Source organism: Curcuma longa, chromosome 9 (assembly GCF_044706935.1).
Source record: "Curcuma longa cultivar G26 ecotype Majalengka, Jawa Barat chromosome 9, ITB_CL_G26_1.1, whole genome shotgun sequence".
Classification (NCBI taxonomy): Eukaryota; Viridiplantae; Streptophyta; class Magnoliopsida; order Zingiberales; family Zingiberaceae; genus Curcuma; species Curcuma longa.
Genome location: NC_133869.1, coordinates 7,943,925 through 7,964,738, shown reverse-complemented (window position 1 = coordinate 7,964,738; position 20,814 = coordinate 7,943,925). Strand labels below are relative to the sequence as shown.

General features: G+C 33.0%; 2 protein-coding genes across 4 annotated transcripts; one reads left to right on the top strand and one right to left on the bottom strand.

The window, feature by feature from the left end:
* Window positions 1–787: 787 nt before the first annotated feature.
* On the bottom strand, window positions 788–9,320 carry LOC141834960 (ubiquitin carboxyl-terminal hydrolase 27). 2 transcript variants are annotated; one of them, XM_074722363.1, is made up of 11 exons: window positions 9,112–9,320; window positions 5,775–6,143; window positions 4,706–4,820; window positions 4,414–4,514; window positions 4,095–4,322; window positions 2,908–2,976; window positions 2,673–2,804; window positions 2,421–2,555; window positions 2,266–2,328; window positions 1,809–2,174; window positions 788–1,187 (listed from the first exon to the last, which is right to left on the bottom strand). In XM_074722363.1, the coding sequence occupies exons 2-11, from the start codon at window positions 6,060–6,062 to the stop codon at window positions 915–917; spliced, it is 1,770 nt and encodes a 589-aa protein (XP_074578464.1). In that variant the 5' UTR covers window positions 6,063–6,143; window positions 9,112–9,320; the 3' UTR covers window positions 788–914. The 2 variants fall into 2 exon arrangements, with proteins under 2 accessions (XP_074578464.1, XP_074578465.1); XM_074722364.1 differs by having other exon boundaries at window positions 5,775–6,085.
* Window positions 9,321–14,315: 4,995 nt separating this feature from the next.
* Window positions 14,316–20,603, top strand: LOC141835019 (protein EI24 homolog). 2 transcript variants are annotated; one of them, XM_074722435.1, is made up of 11 exons: window positions 14,316–14,520; window positions 14,617–14,682; window positions 15,053–15,203; window positions 17,124–17,176; window positions 17,849–17,980; window positions 18,086–18,149; window positions 18,298–18,383; window positions 18,570–18,652; window positions 19,205–19,281; window positions 19,977–20,086; window positions 20,346–20,603. In XM_074722435.1, the coding sequence occupies exons 1-11, from the start codon at window positions 14,399–14,401 to the stop codon at window positions 20,389–20,391; spliced, it is 990 nt and encodes a 329-aa protein (XP_074578536.1). In that variant the 5' UTR covers window positions 14,316–14,398; the 3' UTR covers window positions 20,392–20,603. The 2 variants fall into 2 exon arrangements, with proteins under 2 accessions (XP_074578536.1, XP_074578537.1); XM_074722436.1 differs by having other exon boundaries at window positions 14,318–14,520; window positions 15,130–15,203.
* The last annotated feature ends 211 nt before the right edge of the window (window positions 20,604–20,814 follow it).

Below are 20,814 nucleotides of genomic sequence, written 5' to 3'. Positions count from 1 at the left end.
AAACGTAGAGAGAAACTATTGCTCTACCACTACACTGTAGTCCCTATTTTCTAACTTAATACTTATCTATGTTTTAATACTCTACCACTAAACTTGTTTGTTCATCTAATTTAATATATGTTTTAATGACAGCGTATTTATGTACGTATCTTTTTTCTTATGAAGCTTGAAACCAATAAAAGATTGAAAATCAATGCATGTGTTTCAATTTGATTCCTCAAGTTTTTTTTATAAAAATTTCAACTAAATAAATTTATCATTTTCTCCTCCAAAAAAGGGTGCCCTTACACTCATATTACCATCTTAATGACTAGTATTTATTTATTTAGGATAAATTTGTATGAGGTTGCATGCAGGGCGATACTAAAAAATCACCAACGTCGATCACTAGCTCATATGAAAAAAATTCGAGAATTACATTACATAAACTGTCAATATTAAAATTCTCCTAGAAATATGCTTCTACAGATGCTTTTTTTGTTTATTATTGAGATAGTAAATGATTATATTGATCTTAAATACTATTTTAAACATAAAGCAGAAGTATTTATATTAATCAATTTTTATTCAGTCTGTCCATTCCTTTTTACCAAGGCCTTTTAAGTATTTAAAAGCCTACATTAAAAGGACCTCGGGTATGAATTTACGAACATCATATTTCACTTCCAGAAGTTATTTGGTCTCGAAAGCACCATATAAAAACGTTCCTATCCTGCCCCAAATGGAAAGTGATTTCTATAAATGTTTGAGAGAATGTCCACACTTCGAAGATGTGAAGTCTATGGTATAAAATATAATGCCCACTCACGAAATGGCAATCTTTATTATGGCATAAATAGCATTATTTCATAATTATAGTATTTAGTTCTATCCTTCTGATAATTCAATAGAGCCAAATAAAACACGTCGTACCCTTATGCGGCTATATGCAAGTCTCCATCAATTCTCTCATAGAAAAGCAGACTGGCCTCTGCAGCAAATACAGTCTCTGTCGAGACATTCAATACTTCATGGTCGGAGACATAAAACCATTGACTTTGTTCAGTTTCTGAAGTGCTATTTGAATTGCCACCAAATGACTCGCTTGTTACTCTCCTATAGACTGCGTAATGCCCGCTTCCAGATTTTCCATAGTGTTCAACAACAGAAGAAAGACGATAAAAGGGCCCTGTAATAGCTTCACTACCCTGCATTCAATAGAAGCTGAAAGCATGAGTGGCAAAAGTTGCAGAATACAGGATACAGATAATTACAGAGTTTGAATAAACCATTCTAATTTACTAACGAACCATGAGTGGCATTGGCGTAAGTACAGGATTCCCCTCCCTTCCTTGGTGGATCACTCATAAATATAGTCTTAACCCTAAAATCTAATGGATTACTAGTTGTGGCACTGTAAGTTTCTCTATTAATTGCTATATTTATCTCATCTTTCCCTCTGTAATTCTCTGAACCTCTTGAATTCTAACAGCAAGTTTCAAATTCTCTCAAGGATTGGCTAGCAAAAACACTCCTCTCAGCTTCATGACTCACTCACCTCTAGGTGTTCTGAATCAAGTTTATTTTCTGGTGCCGCACAATCTATCACATCCCATCCAATAAGAGCAAAAGCCAAAAAGTTGGCAATTGATCAATGACACCATTGTTGCATACCAATATCATCATATAAATAGCTGGAAGTTCCTTGTCAAGATATGTGAAATATAGAGAGGACAAAACAAATGACACATTGATGTAAAAAGTCTAATTGATTCATCTTAAAATTGAATACTGGAAAAATAGTTGCATTGAAAACAAAGACCATTTACCTTTATACCAGACAAAGCTTGGGAATCAGAAGCTAAGGCATCTATTTCAGTCTTGTTGTCCAAAAGATTGTGTTTGTCTATGGTGATCATTTCAGCAGACGTGCCATGAGGCAATTCATTAGTTGGGTTTTGGAAATTATTTATAGGAATACCTTTCAACAAAAAGTCCTCTCCAGCAGTACCATGAACAAGTTCCAAACTTTGTTTCTTGTACTGAATATACATTTGTATCAATTGAGGATCTAGTGGCTGCAGCTTTCTATTTGCATTTTGGCGAGTACATGGCACTAGGGTTCCTTCTCCCAATGTTTTACTTGCTCTGGTAAATGGAAAGAGGTCCAGAATAAAAGGAAAAGAAACATGACCCTATCATCAAAACATGCTTGTTGCTTAGCAAAGCAGAATCAACAGAGCACCAAATCTTCCATGTACAACTATATAATGTAAAATTGCAAACCTGAAGCTTGATAACTTCACCATAATCATTCATTGAAGCACGCTGCAAATGGATGCACAGAATCTGCAAATTCATAAATTATAACAGGATCAAAGTCCAAGGATTTCCTTTTTCTTCTACAGTCGACGAAATGGGAAGAAGCAAGTTAACCACACCTTAGGACATCGAGTTATACTTAGCTGTTTTAATACACATGAAAAACCAGACCACTTGATTTCCTCTTGATCGAGTAGATTTTTGCAATCACAACAACCAAGATTGACACAATGCTTAAGCTTATCAAGTTTTTCCTGTGATAAATGTGAAAAAGTCAAACAAATATTATTTAGGAACACAATGAAATAAGTTCAAGCTTCTTTCCTTGCTACAAAAACAAGGGATTGATCATGAAGAATCACAAACAGTACCCCATTGTTATTTGATGAGAGAGACAAGCTTTTTAAAGCAGCAATATGCCAACAGCGATCACAGTGGTAATTCTCTAGATATTCAGCCGTTGTGAACTTCTTAAGACAATCTATCACACTGCACCCTTCTATCTAGTAAAAAGATTTGAAAACATGGGAAAAAATTATTGAAAGGACATATTGTGGTAAGAACAAACAAACAGTACCAACTAAATGAGATCCTCAATAGACGTACAATATCATCATTACTGTCCAGAACAGGTGCGAGAGGCAATGAAAGAAAGTGTTCAATATCCCACAAAAGCTGTAGAATTTCAAAAAGAAATTAAATGAGAATAATCTAATAAAACAAGCAAAATGATTTAGCAGCACAAAATTTAGAACAAGAAGTGTTTTTTTAGGTTTAAGTTTTACTTAAGGACGTATGACGTTTTCTCGCACATTCTACAGATCTATTAGGGTAACCTTTTTGAGGTTTTGGCTTTGGTTTTTGGCCTTATCTTCAATATTCTTATTCCAAGCTATAAAACTAATTTTTTACATGTGATTAGCTTAACCAAGTTTGAAATGTGGCATACATGTTTGCAATTACCAAAATTCTTAGTTGATTGATATGAAGAGATTCTCAGATCCTCTTTCAACTTGCTTTGGTTTTCTTCCTTCTTAATTCTTGTTTATTCTCATGTGCGCAGCAGTGTTCTTGATTGCAAACCATTCATTTTGATTTTCCTTACTTTTGAAATATTGGTAAAACAATGGCATCATACCATTTGTGAAATATTGCCTAGGTAGTAGCTGAAGCTAGTGAAATTGGTTTGAAACATATGCAGATAATTATTTGTAATGAAATAGTTGGATAAATTGCAGAGCAACCCACAACTTTAAAGACAGTTCTGTATCAGGCAGCATATACCATTGTGGCCAGGCCAGCTATCAAGATGCAGAACGCCTCAAGACAGTTTGACTCCAGCTCCAAAGCAATAGCATAACCACAAGTGATTTCTTCTTCCACTTCTTTTTCTTTTTCATTGGTGTCGACCAGCACTAGACAGTACCAACTCAAGGTACAGTTGTCAGCATGAAAACCCCTATGGTTCTGGTCAGGCACCCATAAACCTCGGAGCAACTGATTTCTATTCAGATCACACCCTTAAAGTACAATGTTGCATCATTTGCCACTTGCTTGGAAATAAGTAATAGAGGAAAATTGCTCTCTTTTACAGTAGCAAACTGCATTTCTAAAATGACTAGCTTATCCTTTTCAAGAATTTGAATAACCAAGCAAAAAATCTGTGCATGTAATTAACTGCATAATAGGCATAGCCAATAGTACCTACTCAGCTAGCAAGCTCACTGGCAACTTAACAATATTATACTGTGACACACACAACCTGGTGATTACCATGAAGAAAAGGTCATTACCACAGTTGAACAACTCCTGCAAGTTAATGTGCTTCTGATTGCTCCATCAAATGGCCCACAAACATAACTTCTCCATAGCTCCAAATCTGTCTGGGTTTTGCTGTTTAGTTTATGAATCCTAGAAGGAATACTCATTATTTCAGTGAGAGAACTTCTGTGCAGCATGTAAGAGTGCAACATTTCCTCTTCTAAAGAAGACAAAAGATGAAGAAGTGCTTCTGCAGCATCCTAGAGAGAAATAAAAACAGACAGAGATATGTTTAAGTTCTAATGAACAGAACTAGAAACATTATACACTGTGTCCTTTTAAGACCATAACCTGCTGTTTGGTTAATGTGAAACCATTAGCATAGAAACTTAAGGCAAGCATCAATCTTCGTGGATCCAATATAGTCTTTTCATCATGGATAATACATAGATCTACAGCAAACAGAAATTAATGAGATGAAAATTGCAAGAAAATGTAAATTTGCCTAGCATTGTTGAGTTACAAGTTGGGAAACATATCATTAAACATCGGAATAAGTATAATTAACTATGTTAACCAAAGGTTCTTGAAAGTTGAAACAATATTGAATCACTAAAGAACAAGAATATGATAACTAGCTCACCTTCTAATAATGTTGCCAATGAAGCTAGAAGTGGCATACATTCTGCAGTATATTCAACGTCACTAACTGGTACATTCTGAAGAAAGTGGACAAACCAGCTGCAGCTGGCGAGTGCCTGAATATAGAAATTTTAGTTCACACATGATGGTGAGAAAAATAAATAAAATAAAATAAAATCTTAAAAGAGGTTTAACTGAAGCATGTGAGTATGACTAGTTCTTCACATGAAAATAAATTGTGACCAAATGTGGAGGACAAAAAAGCTCTAAAAGTTAATGGATAAATTTCATGTATGGGTTCCAGTTTCAAAAACAGATCTACAGTTCGGTATTATGATACTGATACCAGCATATCTATATGAGTAAATTTTAAGTTAAAAAAGGAAGCACAGAAAACAACAGCATGCAGTAACCCATACAGAACAGGCAATCAGGTTAAGCATAGTAAACAATGGCTGAAGACTTTTACCATATTAGTTCAAAATAATTTCTATAATTAATTGTATCTTTTGTAAAGTGGATGTGACAAAGAATAAATCTGATTTAGAAAATACACATATTTCAAAAGATAAGAAACAACATGACTTCAGGAATGACAAATGAGCGTGGTCCTAACAACTTATAAAGCTAAATTATGAGCACAACACTCCCATGCATGGAGGAACTTAAGAAGAGTGAATAAGTTAAAAGGAATATATACTTGACATATCAGCGCTGACAAAATTGAGAATTTCAAATATGCAATCAATCAAGGAAGAATGTTTTAGGGAATACAACAAATGGAGTAAAAAGATTATATGGATTAACATTATTAAGACCATATATCTAACTAAGTAAAATATTTAGTCACTTTTTACCATGCCAGTTCAAAACTGGGTTATAACCTTCCTCTTTTACCTATAGTTGCACCAGTAATACTCTCAAGTCTCCAGCATACCTTGTTGGGCATTTCATATTTGTTTATAAAGGAAAACATGTCTGTAGTTGCTGTTAATGAAGTGTTATATGGACATTACCACAACAACATAACGATCATGAACTAATTTGATGATTCAAACTATCGAGATTACCTGCAAAACTACATTAAGAAAACAATTATTTCCCAGATTTCTTAAGCCAGCCACATAAACAATCTTGGATGAATCATCTTGCTGTGTTCCCCATGATAATTGAAAACTGCTCAGTTTCCCTTCTCGCAATATCATGTACAAGCCACTCACTCCCATCCCAAGCCCAAGAATGCTAGCAGCAAGACGAAATTGAGGTGGAAATAATTCTCTGATGGCCAACAATATTTTGTATCCATGTCTGACTTTGTGGATAAGGGGGTAGATGTTCACTTCCCTTCTATTCTTCATTGAATCAGGAGCAATGTAGCCCTCTATAGAATGATGCGAAGTGCCTTTTGAAGTTGAAGATGCAGTTCAAATGGAATATGACTGCAAATAGTCATTTACTTTTAGACACCCAATATGATTAGAGAAAGCATACAGAAGTAAATACAAAGCTAACAAATTATTTACGTCGTGGCTCCCAGATTTTTGTGCGTTTAAAACCCAGTTGATTCTTTGAACCCCTTGGGTCTCTTAGTAAATTATTCTCCATATTTTTTGCAAATCGATTTTTCTCTTCTTGTTCAACATATCTTCTTTTCTTATCTGAAAGGCAAGAGGGTCGTCGTCGTCATCATCATCATCCATGTTTGTCCCGACTATTTTGGAGATGGATACATGATTCTTATGCCTCAAATCTCTACAAGACTATATAACTAGACTTATTCAAATCAATTTATTTATTTATTATTAACAAAGTTTTATTGTTTCCCTGAATCTGTTACACCTTCCAATCCAATTTATTCAATTATTGTAGTTATCAAATCTATTGGTCGTCCTCAAATATGTCTATACCATGTCACCTTATTTCCTTTAATTTTATCATCTATTAAAGTTACACAATTACTCTTTCATAATATTTTATTACTTTAACCAATCTAAGTAACCCAACATATATCTTATCATACATATAGCTATACCTTTTTTATGTGTTGCTTCCTAAGAGCTCATCACTCCGATCTATAAAGTATAGTGCATTGTAACATCATCTAATAAATTTCTTCAAGAACAAGGGGCACATAATTATTGCACAAAGAGTGAGAAAGCTCAACAATTTTATGAATATTCAAGTTTATTTTATCCCATGAATGTCTCCTTGTTGAATAAGGAATCCAAAATATCTAAAATTATGACTTGCAAGAATTTCATATCTATCCATCTTAGCTACTCCCTGGATTCATTTATTATTATGAAACTACATTTTTATACATTCAGATTTAGTAGTTTACTGATCTATTCGTTGGGTAACAATTTGACGTCCCAAAAGAGTGAGTATCTAAATAAGTTGCCATTAGAACTCAAACTTATGAAACTAAAAGGTGTTTCTAGTGTGATTAAAAAACTGATTTCCATAAACGCACTGTCACAGTACAAATCCGTAATTGTTCACATATATTCTGGATTCCCAAAATGGAACCACAAACAGTTTGATATTAGTAGACATAATCATTAGCCAGGGATGCTTAATTTATTTCAGAAGTTTGCTAATTAAAATTTTAATTTAGTTGACTTTCTAATTGATATAAGTTCATATTTGGAGGGAAACAAGATGAATGAAAGAAATTAAGGTCAAAACTCATTTAAGTTAATCTTGGGCCACTACAAAGCGTGTGAGTGCCAACCAAACGTGGCACTAAGCCAAACTATACCATTCCAACCAAAGATTGAAAACAGATACGGAAGAATCCTTAAGAATTTTGGGTAGAAATATGGAACTAGAATCTAACCTCACATCCCACCAACTATGAACTTTAGGGCCTCGAGAAAGATGAAAGATGTGAGCTCTTAAGTGCAGGAGATTGTGGCACTCCAAATTTGCCTATATTGGAGCCTGTGGGTTAATTAAGGGATTTGTAAACTATTGTTAGTTTAGGCCTAAACCATTTTGGTCCACATGGTTCCTACCTTTCAGGTTAGTGTAAGATTCTAAGTTGTGTCATTTGAGTTGGGTCATCATAGGAACCATGAACTAAGTAAGATGTCCAGCTCTATCTAAACTTGCAACATAGTAACAACTAACAACATCAATTTTTTTATGCTCTAGAAGCTAAACTTAATAATGGAATAAAATACAGTGTTATTCTCCTTGAAACCAATGGAGATATTACGGATGGGCAATCCTTTTCTCGCTGATTCACAACACACTTATCCTAATTTATAGATGACTCTGGTTAGCTTTGGCCAATCATATTTAACTTGCTCTCACTTCACAAATGTTTGTCTTGTTACCTTGGAGGACAAATAAGAGGAATATGTGACCGAAAAGAAAGGAAGAAATTTTAAACAAGGAAATATGGTCACCTACATCCACCATGCAAATAAAGCTCCATCAAAAAATTGGGCTAATGCATTCAGATCATATGAACAAAGCTGAATTTTATCCTATATTAAGAATGAGAATCTTGATAATCATTTGATTCAACTCCGTCAAAAGGTGGGTTACTATCTCAAATGGTGCCCAACAAAATAAGGTTCAAGGTGTACTTATCCTTCCAAAGTCTCCAGACATCCTTTTAGAAGATAATGTTGCTACTGAGTAGTGAATAGCCACATTTCATCGTTAAGAATATTTGAGCTACTTTCCTAAAAGATTATTTCAATATAGTCAAGTTCATGAGTAATTAGTTTAAGAAGTAGCAATCAGTTATATGGCTAGGATAGGAATGACTCTTCAAAATTGAAGCATAACCTGTTTGTTGGACATTTTTTTGTTAGGATTAGCTCGTCTTAGCCTTTCAATTAGAATTTAGCTTTTCCAATATGCCCATTCCAGTTATAGATATTCACACTATATATCTTGAAATGTGCTTTTTTTTTTACATTTTCTTCGTGGTAAAAGCTATCAGGTATCAAACTTGACTAACGTATAAGTTTTGAGCTCTTCAATGGCTTAGAGAGAGTCACCCCCAAGGAACCAGGGCTTTGCCATCCTATCCATAAAATGACCTCAGGACCAAAAGATTTGCTATTAGTGCAACGAATGACCACCAACTGCTCTATCACATTTTAAATTCTCGGAAGTACAAAAGCATCACCAATTTGTCAAAGAGTGGGAAAATCAGCGAGACGCCGATCATAAGACCTCCTTGGTTGCTCTATGTTTTATACAAATACATATAGCAATAAGTTGCACGCGAAAAGAAGAAATCAGTGGTTTCCTAACAGATTAACAGTAAGGCCTTAGCAAACACTACCTCAACAAGAAGAAAAATAAGATGTCAATTCCATTGCACAGATAAAATCAGAAATGAACTTGGAGTTCTCATGGCAATGAAAATAGTGAAGCCTTTCTAACCTCTATCGCTACTGTAGCTTAAATGAACAATAAATCTTGCAGGAATCGGACATCGAAGATGAATCGTAACGATATGAGAAGTTCCGTGATCACGAGAATGAAGAGCAGTAACAGGTAAAGGAAAGATCGCTTGACTCAGACTTTGTTACACAGCGGGGAAGGCGGAGGAAGATCGCAGTTGCCTCCGCCGCCCTAGATTAATCCGGTCGGTTAAGTTGAACCCAGGAATGAAATTTTCTCGAGACACAGTTCGGACCCGATCAGATCCTCCCGTCAGATAAACAGACGAGGAGACCCACGTTCGGATGTGAATTAAGTGGCCTGGCGGCTCACCTTGTAATGTAAATAAATTTATTGTTAATAAAATTTTAGATAAAAATAAATTTTACTCAATAATTATTCTAAAAAAGTATCTATTTTTATTTTTTTTCTTCAGCCAATTTTCTATAAAAAAATCAACTATCCGTTTAAGACCCCCCCAAAAAAAAAAAAAAACTCTATCAGGTGAATAGGTCCGTAAAAAAAACACCTATCTAGATCAAACAAGTAGCTAAAGATAAAGACATACTAAATCCATTTAAAATCTTAATTTTACTAAATAATCTAAAATAAATAAATAAACTCATTAAGAAATATCTATCAAATTCGTTGATAGTTGATTACTTACTTGAACACAAAGATGCAAGGACGGAATAAATGGAATGGGACGTGGGTTAGATAGATACATATCCAAGACTACAATGGAGCTAAATGGATAGGACATATAGGAGGGAGATCCATGACAAGCACGAGGCCTACGAGCACTTTGCTTTTTGATGTCTCATGTCAATTAGACCAGTGCTAACTTGAACTTGCAGACCATGCATATGACAAACGACTAGTCTATGATGGATATGAGATAGTGCTGGAGGATCAGTATGGTGAGGACTCAATTGGTGCCAGCATCAATGGCGGAGCCAGCCCGAGTGATTTACCCGGGCTGATCTCCAACTTTGGACTGTTCCGACGAGATCACCCGGGCTGCTCTCTTTCATTTTCTTTAAAAAAAACTTTCCTTCCATAACTTTAAAGTTTTTCACGGTGAGCTACCCCGGCTACAGCCCGGGTAGCATACAAGGTGACTCCGCCCGTGGCCAGCATGCATTATTTGAGGTGGTTGCAACCTCTTTGACAGTACTCTTTTTTGCAAAAAAGGTGGATCCACCACCTTAGCGGCCCCACACGGTCGGCCCCACGACCATCTGTGAGGAGGTAAATTGAGAAAGTACAGTTGGTTACGATGCAGGAGGATATTACCTGGCTTCGCCAGGATTCGACCTTTTTGACGGTACTAGACTTAGTACCAGGTGATTGTAGGATGGATACATATTATTATTTTTTAATATCATTGATTGATTATCTATTAGTTGGGCTACATGCTGCAACAATTATGAAAATGATATTCATGAGAGTATATACATATATATTATCTTCTTTATAAGGTTATTCAGAGTTAATATTTCATCATAAAAGAATAGCTATGTTAGGATGCATGATAGTAGATAATGATGATCTATATATTTATCTTTTTCAGAAAAAAAAAACTATTGAACTCTCTTTTTATTTATGTAATACCCCAACTTTATCCTCTAAATCTTCTTCTCTTAATTAAAATTTTACTAAAATAATCGGGTGCAAAAAGTAACAAATAGTATTTATTTTATGTGGTTTAAGATCATTGATGATTAATATCCAATTAACATTTAATTAATTATTAAAATAGGAATAGTAATATATACTAGAAGTTATGACGAATATTGACGACACAAAATAAAATTTCTAAAAGCAACATAGTATTAAATTTAAAATTAATTTTATCTACTAAATAAAAAATAAAATTTACTTCGCTGTTTTTGGAAATCATTGGTCAACTTATACATATCTTATTTTTATCATGTCATTTGATAATTAACCATTTATATAATTTATAAAAAATTATTAATACTTTTAAATAATTATCCGATGTAAATTTTTCTAGTAAATTTAATCAAGACTTGAGTTAAATTGGAACTTGAAAATAGATGAATAATTTAATTGAAAATAAGCCTTTTAAAAGTAAATGTTATTATAATAATAATAATTGAATATATATATATATAAACTTCTCACTAATTCTATTGGTTAGAAGTGAATATTTGATTAAAATTAAAGTAAATCAAATTAAATTAATTAAAATTAAATCGAATCGAATTTATTTGAACTAACCGAATCGAACTGAATTTATTTGAACTAACTGAACCAATCAAAATTTTAAATAAAAATTAAATAAATCGAACCGATAAAATATCAATTAATTTATTTTTTGATCAAATTAATTTAAATAATTAAAATTTTTAAATATTATAAGAGATTTACAATTAATTAAGAATTTATAAATTCTTTTAACTTAAAATTTTATAAATTATTTTTTTTTTTTTAATAATTCAATTTATTTGATTTAATCAAATAAAAATTTTAAAATTAAAATTAAATCAAATTAATCAATTATTTTTTAAAATAAAATTTTAAAATAATCGAACCGAATGACATTCTACTCACCATGTACTAAATTCTCTAGCCTTCTAACAGAACTTGCTGGATTCTCAGATAGAGAGGTTTAGTGCTGGGAGATCAGTCCAGTATCCAAAATTCTATCCATCAGTAAATGTGGCAATCTAAGATAATCTTCCTGATGTTATCATGATTGAAAAACAAATTGAGAACTTAATTGGGCATCTGGTGGGCTATGCCATTAGATGTCATAGATAGAAACTCTAATAAATCTGGTGCATTGGTAATTGGTACAAGCACTCACGCAGAGTTTGAGAATGTTAACCAGAGTAGAGATGGTGTGCCTTTTCACAACCTTTCAAATTATTAAAATTTTTAATTATTTTTTAGTTGAATTTTAGCGGTATATTATTTACTTCCGAACTTTATCTTAGTTGAATTCGTCTGTATTGTAATTTTAGGGATCCACCTCCAAGAAGGATTTTTTTCATGTTTGGCAAGAAGCTCTTTAAAATTATCTGTTACCACTTGTTCATCATTTGAATTATAATAACATACTTGTCCTTTTAAAGTTTTTGTTGCAATTGAACTTAGTTGCGTCACTCTTTAACCAATTATATTATTTAAGTTCTAGTAGATTCTGCCCTTATCTAATTTTTCTTGGAATGTACAATTGGAGGTAATTTTTTAAACTAAGCTTACTATGAGTTGTTTCTTTCCATGCTTCTATTCTAGTTTAGTTTGCTAATTTTACGAGAATATAAAAAAAATCAGTTGTAGTTATTCCTAAAGATTAAATGCAAACTGAGTCAACTGATACCAGGAACATCTTAGCTCAAAATGCTTAAACCCATGTTAGTAGTACCTCGCTCATCTCATCTAAGCTCTTAAATTCTTTATTGACCTACAATCACCTTCTAAGGTGTGACAATCTTCCCTGTCTTAAAACTGACTTTCTTGTCAAGATCCAAAGTCCTCTCTCATCAATAGCATGTGAAATTTAAGGGTGTCTACACCATCACATAGGTAATAAAAGAGTTAATCCAAGATTAGATCTTCTTGAATATCAATTGTTATGATCTATTTATACGAGAGACTTGACCCATTACCTTGATAGTTGCGTACTAATAAGTATAAAGATTCTTTATTAGCTTACAATTAACTTTCAGAGACTAAATTCGGGTGTCACAAAATATCAACCTTACGCAGTTAATAAGAACATCTTATTGCAACCGTATAAGAATATTTTGATTCATGATGGAGAGGCACAAATATTTTTGTGAGCTTCATTTGTTCTATAAACAAATGGTGTTTTAACCGTATTTTGTTGGAACTATATATAATTTTAGACTTTGAAAGATACTCTATTTGTGAAAAAGTAAATCAACTCTAAATATACACATTCATAGCCCATATTGATACCCTGTAAGCTTCTGGTAAAATAGTTAGATACGGTTTGAAAATTGTTTCATGGTATGTCTTTCCTGCTGATTCTAGATGCTTTCACGCTGGTATATTCTGTACATTTCTGATTGGATTAAGTTAGATACGGTTTGACCATATAACTGCTCTTCTAGTCATAGGGAATTATTGATTTGAACATCTGATACTTTAGCCGTTGGATTCTTAAAAGGGCTATATGGTTTGTTTGTATATAATTAATTGGTCTCAAGATGATGTCTCTCGTAGTTTCCAATCTCAACGTGCTACTTAAATCTTTAGGGTTCCCAAGTTAAAAGACACTTGTTCTTTCATTCTATGTTTTGGCTGGCACTGTTACTTGTTTATAATGAATTTATCCTGTTTGAAAATCATCTCCCAACAAAAATTACACAAACTTATTGCCAACGAATAGAATAGAGTGATTCAATGCTGAAAACTAGAACGCAGACACAACACGATAGTAGTTGATTTGTATAAAAAGCAAATCAAAAGGAGGCTCACTAGTCACTGCCATATTAACGAATTTCATACTAAATACTAAGGGTGACTATTCAATTAAAATCAAATTAAATTGAATTAACTTAAATTAAATCGAATCGATTTTTTTTAAATTAATTGAATCGATTAAATTTTTAAATAAAAATCGAATAAATTGAACCGATAAAATATCAATCGAATTAATTGAAATAATTAATTTTTTAAAGTATTATAGAAAATTTATTAATTAATTAGATATTTATAAATTTATTTACTTAGAAATTTATAAATTATTTTTTTATTTTAATTAATTTAGTTTATTCTATTTAATCGAATAAAAAATTTTAAATTCGAAATAGAACTAAATTAATTATTTTTTAAAAAATAAAATTTTAAAATAATTAAATTAAAAATTTAAATTCGATAAGTTAATCAATTTATTTTATTTAATTGAACTTTTACTCATTCCTACTTAACACTTGAATCACAAATATTATCTAAATTAAGAAATTTTAGATAATATTATTGATTTTGAAATTTTGTGTCATTCTTTATTTAATTCCAGCGTTATATTTTAACGATAGAAATGTAATTTATAAATAATTTATCTACGTGCCATTTTGAAAGAGCTTGTGTAAATCGCTTTTTTTTTTATCATTTTATTTTAATTCAATTTTCATCAATTAAATGAAAAATTGAAAGATTCCACAAACTCGGAGGGGTTGAAGTGAAGCTTTCCTTTTAGCAAACTTGGAAGAAAGGTTATGTAACTTGCCTTCGGCTCGGCGGCCGTTTAATTTATTTATTTTAATTGTTCGTCTTATCTTTTCTATCCTGTATGTTCATTCTTCAATCCATGGCGTCGTCTCTGGCGATGCACGCCATAGATGCGGGTTTCCTTTGGTTTGCAGGATTCAAAGAAGCTTGTTCCTTCCGCAGAGTCGCAATCTTCTGTTTTAGGTTATTCGTCTGTTCCTCCTCAATTATTCTTCTATTTCCAGTAATTTTAGTTGTCCGGGAGTCCATTCTTAATCTAGATTTGCTGTGTCAACGCAGATCTCGGATTTTGTTGATCAGAACCGGCCAGTGCTTCCTCTTGAACGGGTTTATTTTTCTGGGAAGGTATTGGCATCACCCTCACCCTTAGGCTTCGAATTTTGCGCCGAGGTTCTAATTTGGTTCGTTTGTATATTTTTGAATTGGATGATGGAAATCAGAAGTGTTTTTGTATTGATTATCACATAGTATGCTGCGTAGGATTTATTTTCTTATTGACATGGATTTCTTAAACCTTGTCTGCAAATTCCACCTTATTATATTATCAAGAATCTCTAAGCCTCTTCTGTGACTTTGAAACTTTGTTTGCCTTATGTACTACAGATTTTTAGTTTTATTCTTTTTAGGCGTGTGAACTGTGATGAAATCCCTATATAATTCACTCTTAAATTTCTAATTTTTGTATCATGACATACTGTATTTTACATGAGTGCAGTTTATTTATTCTGAAATCCGTGGTCATCCCAATTCTTCTGTGGATACTACCTGATCAGTATGAACAATTTAATGCAGAGCATCTTTATGATCACAAAGCTGTTATGCCATTCTATGCCTTGTTACGTTCCATCCTAATTGAACTTGTCTATGTAAGTCCTGATGTGCTGCCCTTCATAGAATGCATCAGCAACTATATTCTTATTTTACTTTTAATATCTTGTACTTTACCATGCTATTTAATTGAGTTAGCTATTTATTAATTGATAAGAGCCACATTTTCAATTCAGTTAAATGCCCTTAGTTAGATTCATTATAAAGTTTATTTGAATTCATACTGCTGAAAGGTCTTAGGATGACTACTTGAAAATTTGATGTTCTACACCTCAGTACATGAACAAGGTCTACTAGAAATGATCTTTTATAGACACCCAGTTAATATTTTTTGTACTTAAATATTTGATTGGAGAAGTACATAAACCAAAAGCTCAAGTATATGTTTATTGATTTATACTTTAATATCTTCCCATGGCCAAATTGATTAAAGCTTGATGCATGGATGAATTGCAACAGAAGGTAACCCAAATTTCACGAATACACCTATGATGACATATTTATTCATTCTACAACATTCATGATAATGGGTTAAACAAGTACTTGTAATAGAAGAACAAATTGACTGAGGAAATTTACTGCATTTAGCATGTGCTTTGGGAGTTATGTTCTCACCCTTGAGCTCATATTTTTGTTTGGACCGTGGTAAGGTGCCTACGATGTGTTGGTTACTGTTTCATAGAAATGTTGCAACTAAGTTTCTGTTTCTGGATGATGCAAATTGATTCACATATTGTTGGAGTTTGAGTTTTCTAGTGATGTTTGGAGTTTCGCAGAGGATGTCGTAAACATGAAGTTTCAGCTCAGCCTGATTGAAGAAATGGAAAATGGATCTATGATGTCAGAGGTTTAGATAAAACTGAGGCTAGAGGCATTGTTGCTATTATCTTCAGGTTTATTTGAGAAAACAGGAACAACTTGAACTTTGGTGGTAAAGGGAATTTGACACAGCTGTTCTGAGGCTAAAACTTATCATAAAGATCTGGAGGTTAGATAAATCCAAGAAACTTTCTAAGACTAATTTCAATGGTTGTCCCAATATCATTTTATGCAATGCCTCTTGGAAATCTGAGGTTGAAGGGCTCATACAAGTTTTGTGTTACTTAATCAGGAGGGAGCTATAGTTTTCGTGAAGGAGAATTTCATAAGAGTTCCATCTATTGTATTTCATGAGAAAGGATTCTTGAAGCATATCACTTTTCCATAGCAGCAGACCAGCAGTCCATTTGAAAATGTATTTATGGGTGTTTTGCCTTGGAATGCTGTGAAATTGGTAGCCAAGATTTTTTCATCAGGGGTTGTCATTTGTGAACGTTGGGCCTATGTGAGCAAGACATACCAAGACCTTTTTGGGCGAATAGTAAATTGGTTGTTAGTTTGCAAAAACAGAAAGACACAGAGGTAACTGTAACAAAAAAAAAAAAGTCTCACTATTAACTTAGGTAAACTACACAGTTGATGTTTCAAGATGTGGATTGACAGTGAAATAAAGAAGCTCAATAATTTCAATCAAGTGTATAATCTTAGTTTGTGCCTACACATATTGACATACAGATATTGACTAATAATTATATCTTAGGGAGGTGATTTATTTTGAATCATAATCTTTAGAATAGATCTGAGCACAAGCTCCCTATTCAAGATAAGAAAGGAGAATTTGCTACCCTTATTTTCTTTCTTTTCTTGAAAACTATGCATCAAACTTTTCTCTGTTATCTGCTTAGTTTCACTGTACATAGTGCACATACCAGAGCAAACAGTGTCTACAGTGGCTACAAATCCTCTATTGTTAAAGTTAAGATATGGATTTGTAATATGATCAGATCGTGAAGGGGAATGGAACCATGATATCTATCCGTTTATCATTGTTTACCTATTTCCTTTGTCAAAGCTTTACATATTTTACATATTTTAAGATTGTTATACAGTTTCTGATGGAATCTAATGTTTGTCTTCAGATTTTCTGGTTCTACCCTCTGTACATCTTCAGCTTTGTTCTAAGCACATTATGGTGGGTTGTGATTTTTAGTTTCCATGTAATTTGATAAATTCTTCAATCCGCACTGTTCCATATTGTGACTCTTGTTTGATCCATCATTGTTATGTATGTGGTTGTTATTGTTTGGACTGGATTTTCTAGTACATGACCCAGACAACGTATGAAGTTAGAAATTAGATTAGTTGTTAATTTATATGTTTGTGGTTAGTTGTCTTCAACCTGGAGGCATAAGAAGTAACATAGAGAAACCACACAGTAGATCTAATCAAGGACAATGCTTTCTTAAGAATATCATCAATTTAATTCAGGCTTCATTGTAGCTGTTACTACAGTTTGCCATTTTGTTGATCTTTTCCAAAATATGCTTTTGAATAAGAATTTTCAGGTATGGTTAGGATAGCAATCCAATGAATGCCATGCAGTAACAACTAGCTACTTAATTGAATAATTGTCAAACTTTTATGTTAGCAATTCTCTTTTTTCTCTATCAAAAAAAATATATCAAATTATAGCATCATTTTGGCAGTAGATTGTATACAACTGCACTTCTTATTTCACTTTATACATATTTTTTATACAGAATCATCAGATTATATATATTCGGGATCTGATTTACCATTCTTACTATTTTGTTTAATTTCTACTTTGTCCTAAATTTAGGCTTCTTTACTAATTCTAAACCAGGTACAATGATATTGCCAAGCATGCTTTTGAAGTGCTGAAAAGTAAAGAATCAACAACACAAGCATATGGAAAAAATGAATTAACAGAATCCCAGAGCACTAGTAGTACAGAGATACCAGGGGGGTTTGAAGGGTATATCCAAGTATCTTAAGAACATGCAATTATATTGAATAAAATTGTTTGGCTGGAGTAAACATTTATTTTTTTTCGTTTTTGATGCCCAAATCTTTTCAACAGTGTGTGTCTTGGAATTGGCGAGCAGATTTATTCAATCCTTCTGTTGACCCTCTTTTTCATAGAGGTAAAGTGCTGTGCTTTTTTTCTGGTGTATTTTGTGATTCAATCATGCCTACTGCATTTATTCATTATTGCCTTATCTTTCCTTGACAATATTTTTTTCTATTATTGTTTTTGTGATACATTAATATTTAATTAACTGTGCATTGCAGGTTTTTGCAACAGGTTTCATTCCTTATTTTGGCAAGGCAATTAATTTTCTGCTTCTTTCCTGGATGTATGCTTACTACTGCTTCGAGTATGTGTCAATGAAATAAGATGTTTGGCTACGAAAATTGTTATAATTATCCATCTCATTCATTAATTTTATCTCCACTATTCAAGTTTGATTTGCCTTTTCCACTGAGAAAGGCTTCTCAAAAGTTTAGCCTAAGAATTAGGTATTTAGAGAATGGTGACTTATATTCTGTTCTTTTTATGCAAGGTACAAGTGGAACTATTCTAATGTAGCCTTGAATAGAAGACTCGATTTTTTTGAGTCCAACTGGCCATTCTTTGCAGGATTCGGTGAGTGTTTTTTCTCTTAGCCAACCTCTGTAATTTTTTTAACTATGTCTAATGGTGGCTCTTCATTATCTATATTATTCATAAAACTAACTTGCTGGTAATATTGCACCATTTCTTTCTTGTTTTTCTCCACACGTTGACTCAGTTTTGGACTAAATATGAGAAAATATTTTAAATATGATCCAAAAGGTCATCAAAATAATGTCCAAAAGTCATAGCTGCTGAGGCACAATGTGGGAACTACTAGAGTTCACAATTCATGTCCTTAAGATGGTTCATGTGTGTTTTTGCTATTATTGGTACTTGGTAGTATTAACAGCAGTTCTACCTTATTTCCCAGAAGGTTGAACTAAAACAGTGCTGCAAACTTGTTGCCCGTAGCCTCTAACTTATTGTCTTTTCATGGCATCCATCTCAACTTCTCTCAAGTCTCAACATTGATAACTAAGGGATTAATTAACTTTTTTTCATGACTTCTACCTTTCCCTCAAAGAAACTGATTATGATGAGATGTTTCTATGATTAACATTGCTAATATCATAACTGTTCCAGGTAGCCCATGCGTTATTCCAATTTTCTTCTTTTCTCCCCTGGTCAGCTATGGGGTGATGGCTATTCTCTATCCGCTGGTATGCCCCTATTTTTTTTTTTTTGCTTTGATTTTGAAAACCACCCCATTAAAGCTACTTTATTCTTTGTATGTCAATCTATGTTGTTCAACATTTATTCTCTAACAACCTATAGGCCACTAAAATCTAATCTCCCTATTGAATTATCATGACAAATTTTCAGATTTTAGAACTTTTCTGGTAGACCTGACTCAGACCGAAAGTCTATTCACCTTTTATGAATTACCACTTTTTCATTATTCAGTCTTTGATTGGTAGAAACCTCCAACAAAGATTTGAGATCATTGATTTGCATGATCATTGTCTTGTATAGTCAAAGGTCTAATTTTAATAGCCCAATTATCATGGTACTTTTCACCATAATTTAATTTTGTTCCTTTATGTTGATATTCTTGCATATTGTGCAGCTTCTAGCTTTATATTTATGTTGACTTTCATTTAATTTTCCTTTTATTTGATTAAAATGTGCTTTCTAATGATTTTTTGCTGAACTAGCAAAAAACAATGCTTCTTTACCCATTTACAACTATCAAATGCTATCATGTATGATGGATATTTGACTGTGTAGTTTTGGGGAAGCAAAATTTACCTTTCCCTAAGTTGAGCCAAGCATTTGATTTTTATTTATCATATCAATATAATGCTAGGACGGATGCCAATTACTGCATCTTACGTTTAAACAAGTTGCTCTTCAGTTTGTTTTGACAGCAGCAGGCACCCAATCGGAGCAAGTTATTAGTTCAATAAGATCATTTAAAGGAGGGCCAAAAAAGCTTCCAATATTCTATGCTGCAAATAAGATAGCGTAAGCTGCCAATATATTTGGATCATTATTACTTTATCTATTCACAACAAATTAAATTCCATTCCCACGACGGCATCTATCCTTCAGTTTTTCTTATTTTATAATTTTGAATTCCTTTACCTTTGTGAATATTGAGAAATTTTATTTGAATATCTGTGAGCTTCACTGGGGGATTCTACATGATACTAGGCGCTTTGACTTTTATGCATGCTATTAGATTAGATGTTCTCACAATAAATTTCTGCCTTCTGTTAAACAGGATGTCGATTCTGCAATTACTACCAGAGCCAAGCAAGACGCGTTGACCGGTTAATGAAGGGATTAGATACGGTTCGATCAAATTGCATAGTGAATTGGCATGTCTAAACTAACCGAATAAAACAGTGCTGAAGCGGCACATTGTGCAGTATTTGGTCAACACTACTAATATATGTAAATATATGCTGTGTATAAATGGTTCAAGATGTGTATATACATTTAGTTTATATTTCCCAAAAATAGAACTCTCGCCTTGCAACTTCTCCAGCTCCTTTGTGTGGCACGCATTAGGAGCATTATAATCTCTTAATCGCGAATGTTGCTTTTGCCATACTTGCTTTTGTTCCCCCTCCATTTCTTTCGTTTCAGAAACTAAACATTATAATCATCATTAATGCATTTGAGCGAACATCGTTTGCTCTTTCCTCGTGTATTTTTTTTCAGAAAAACAAAACAACTCAGAGAGAGAG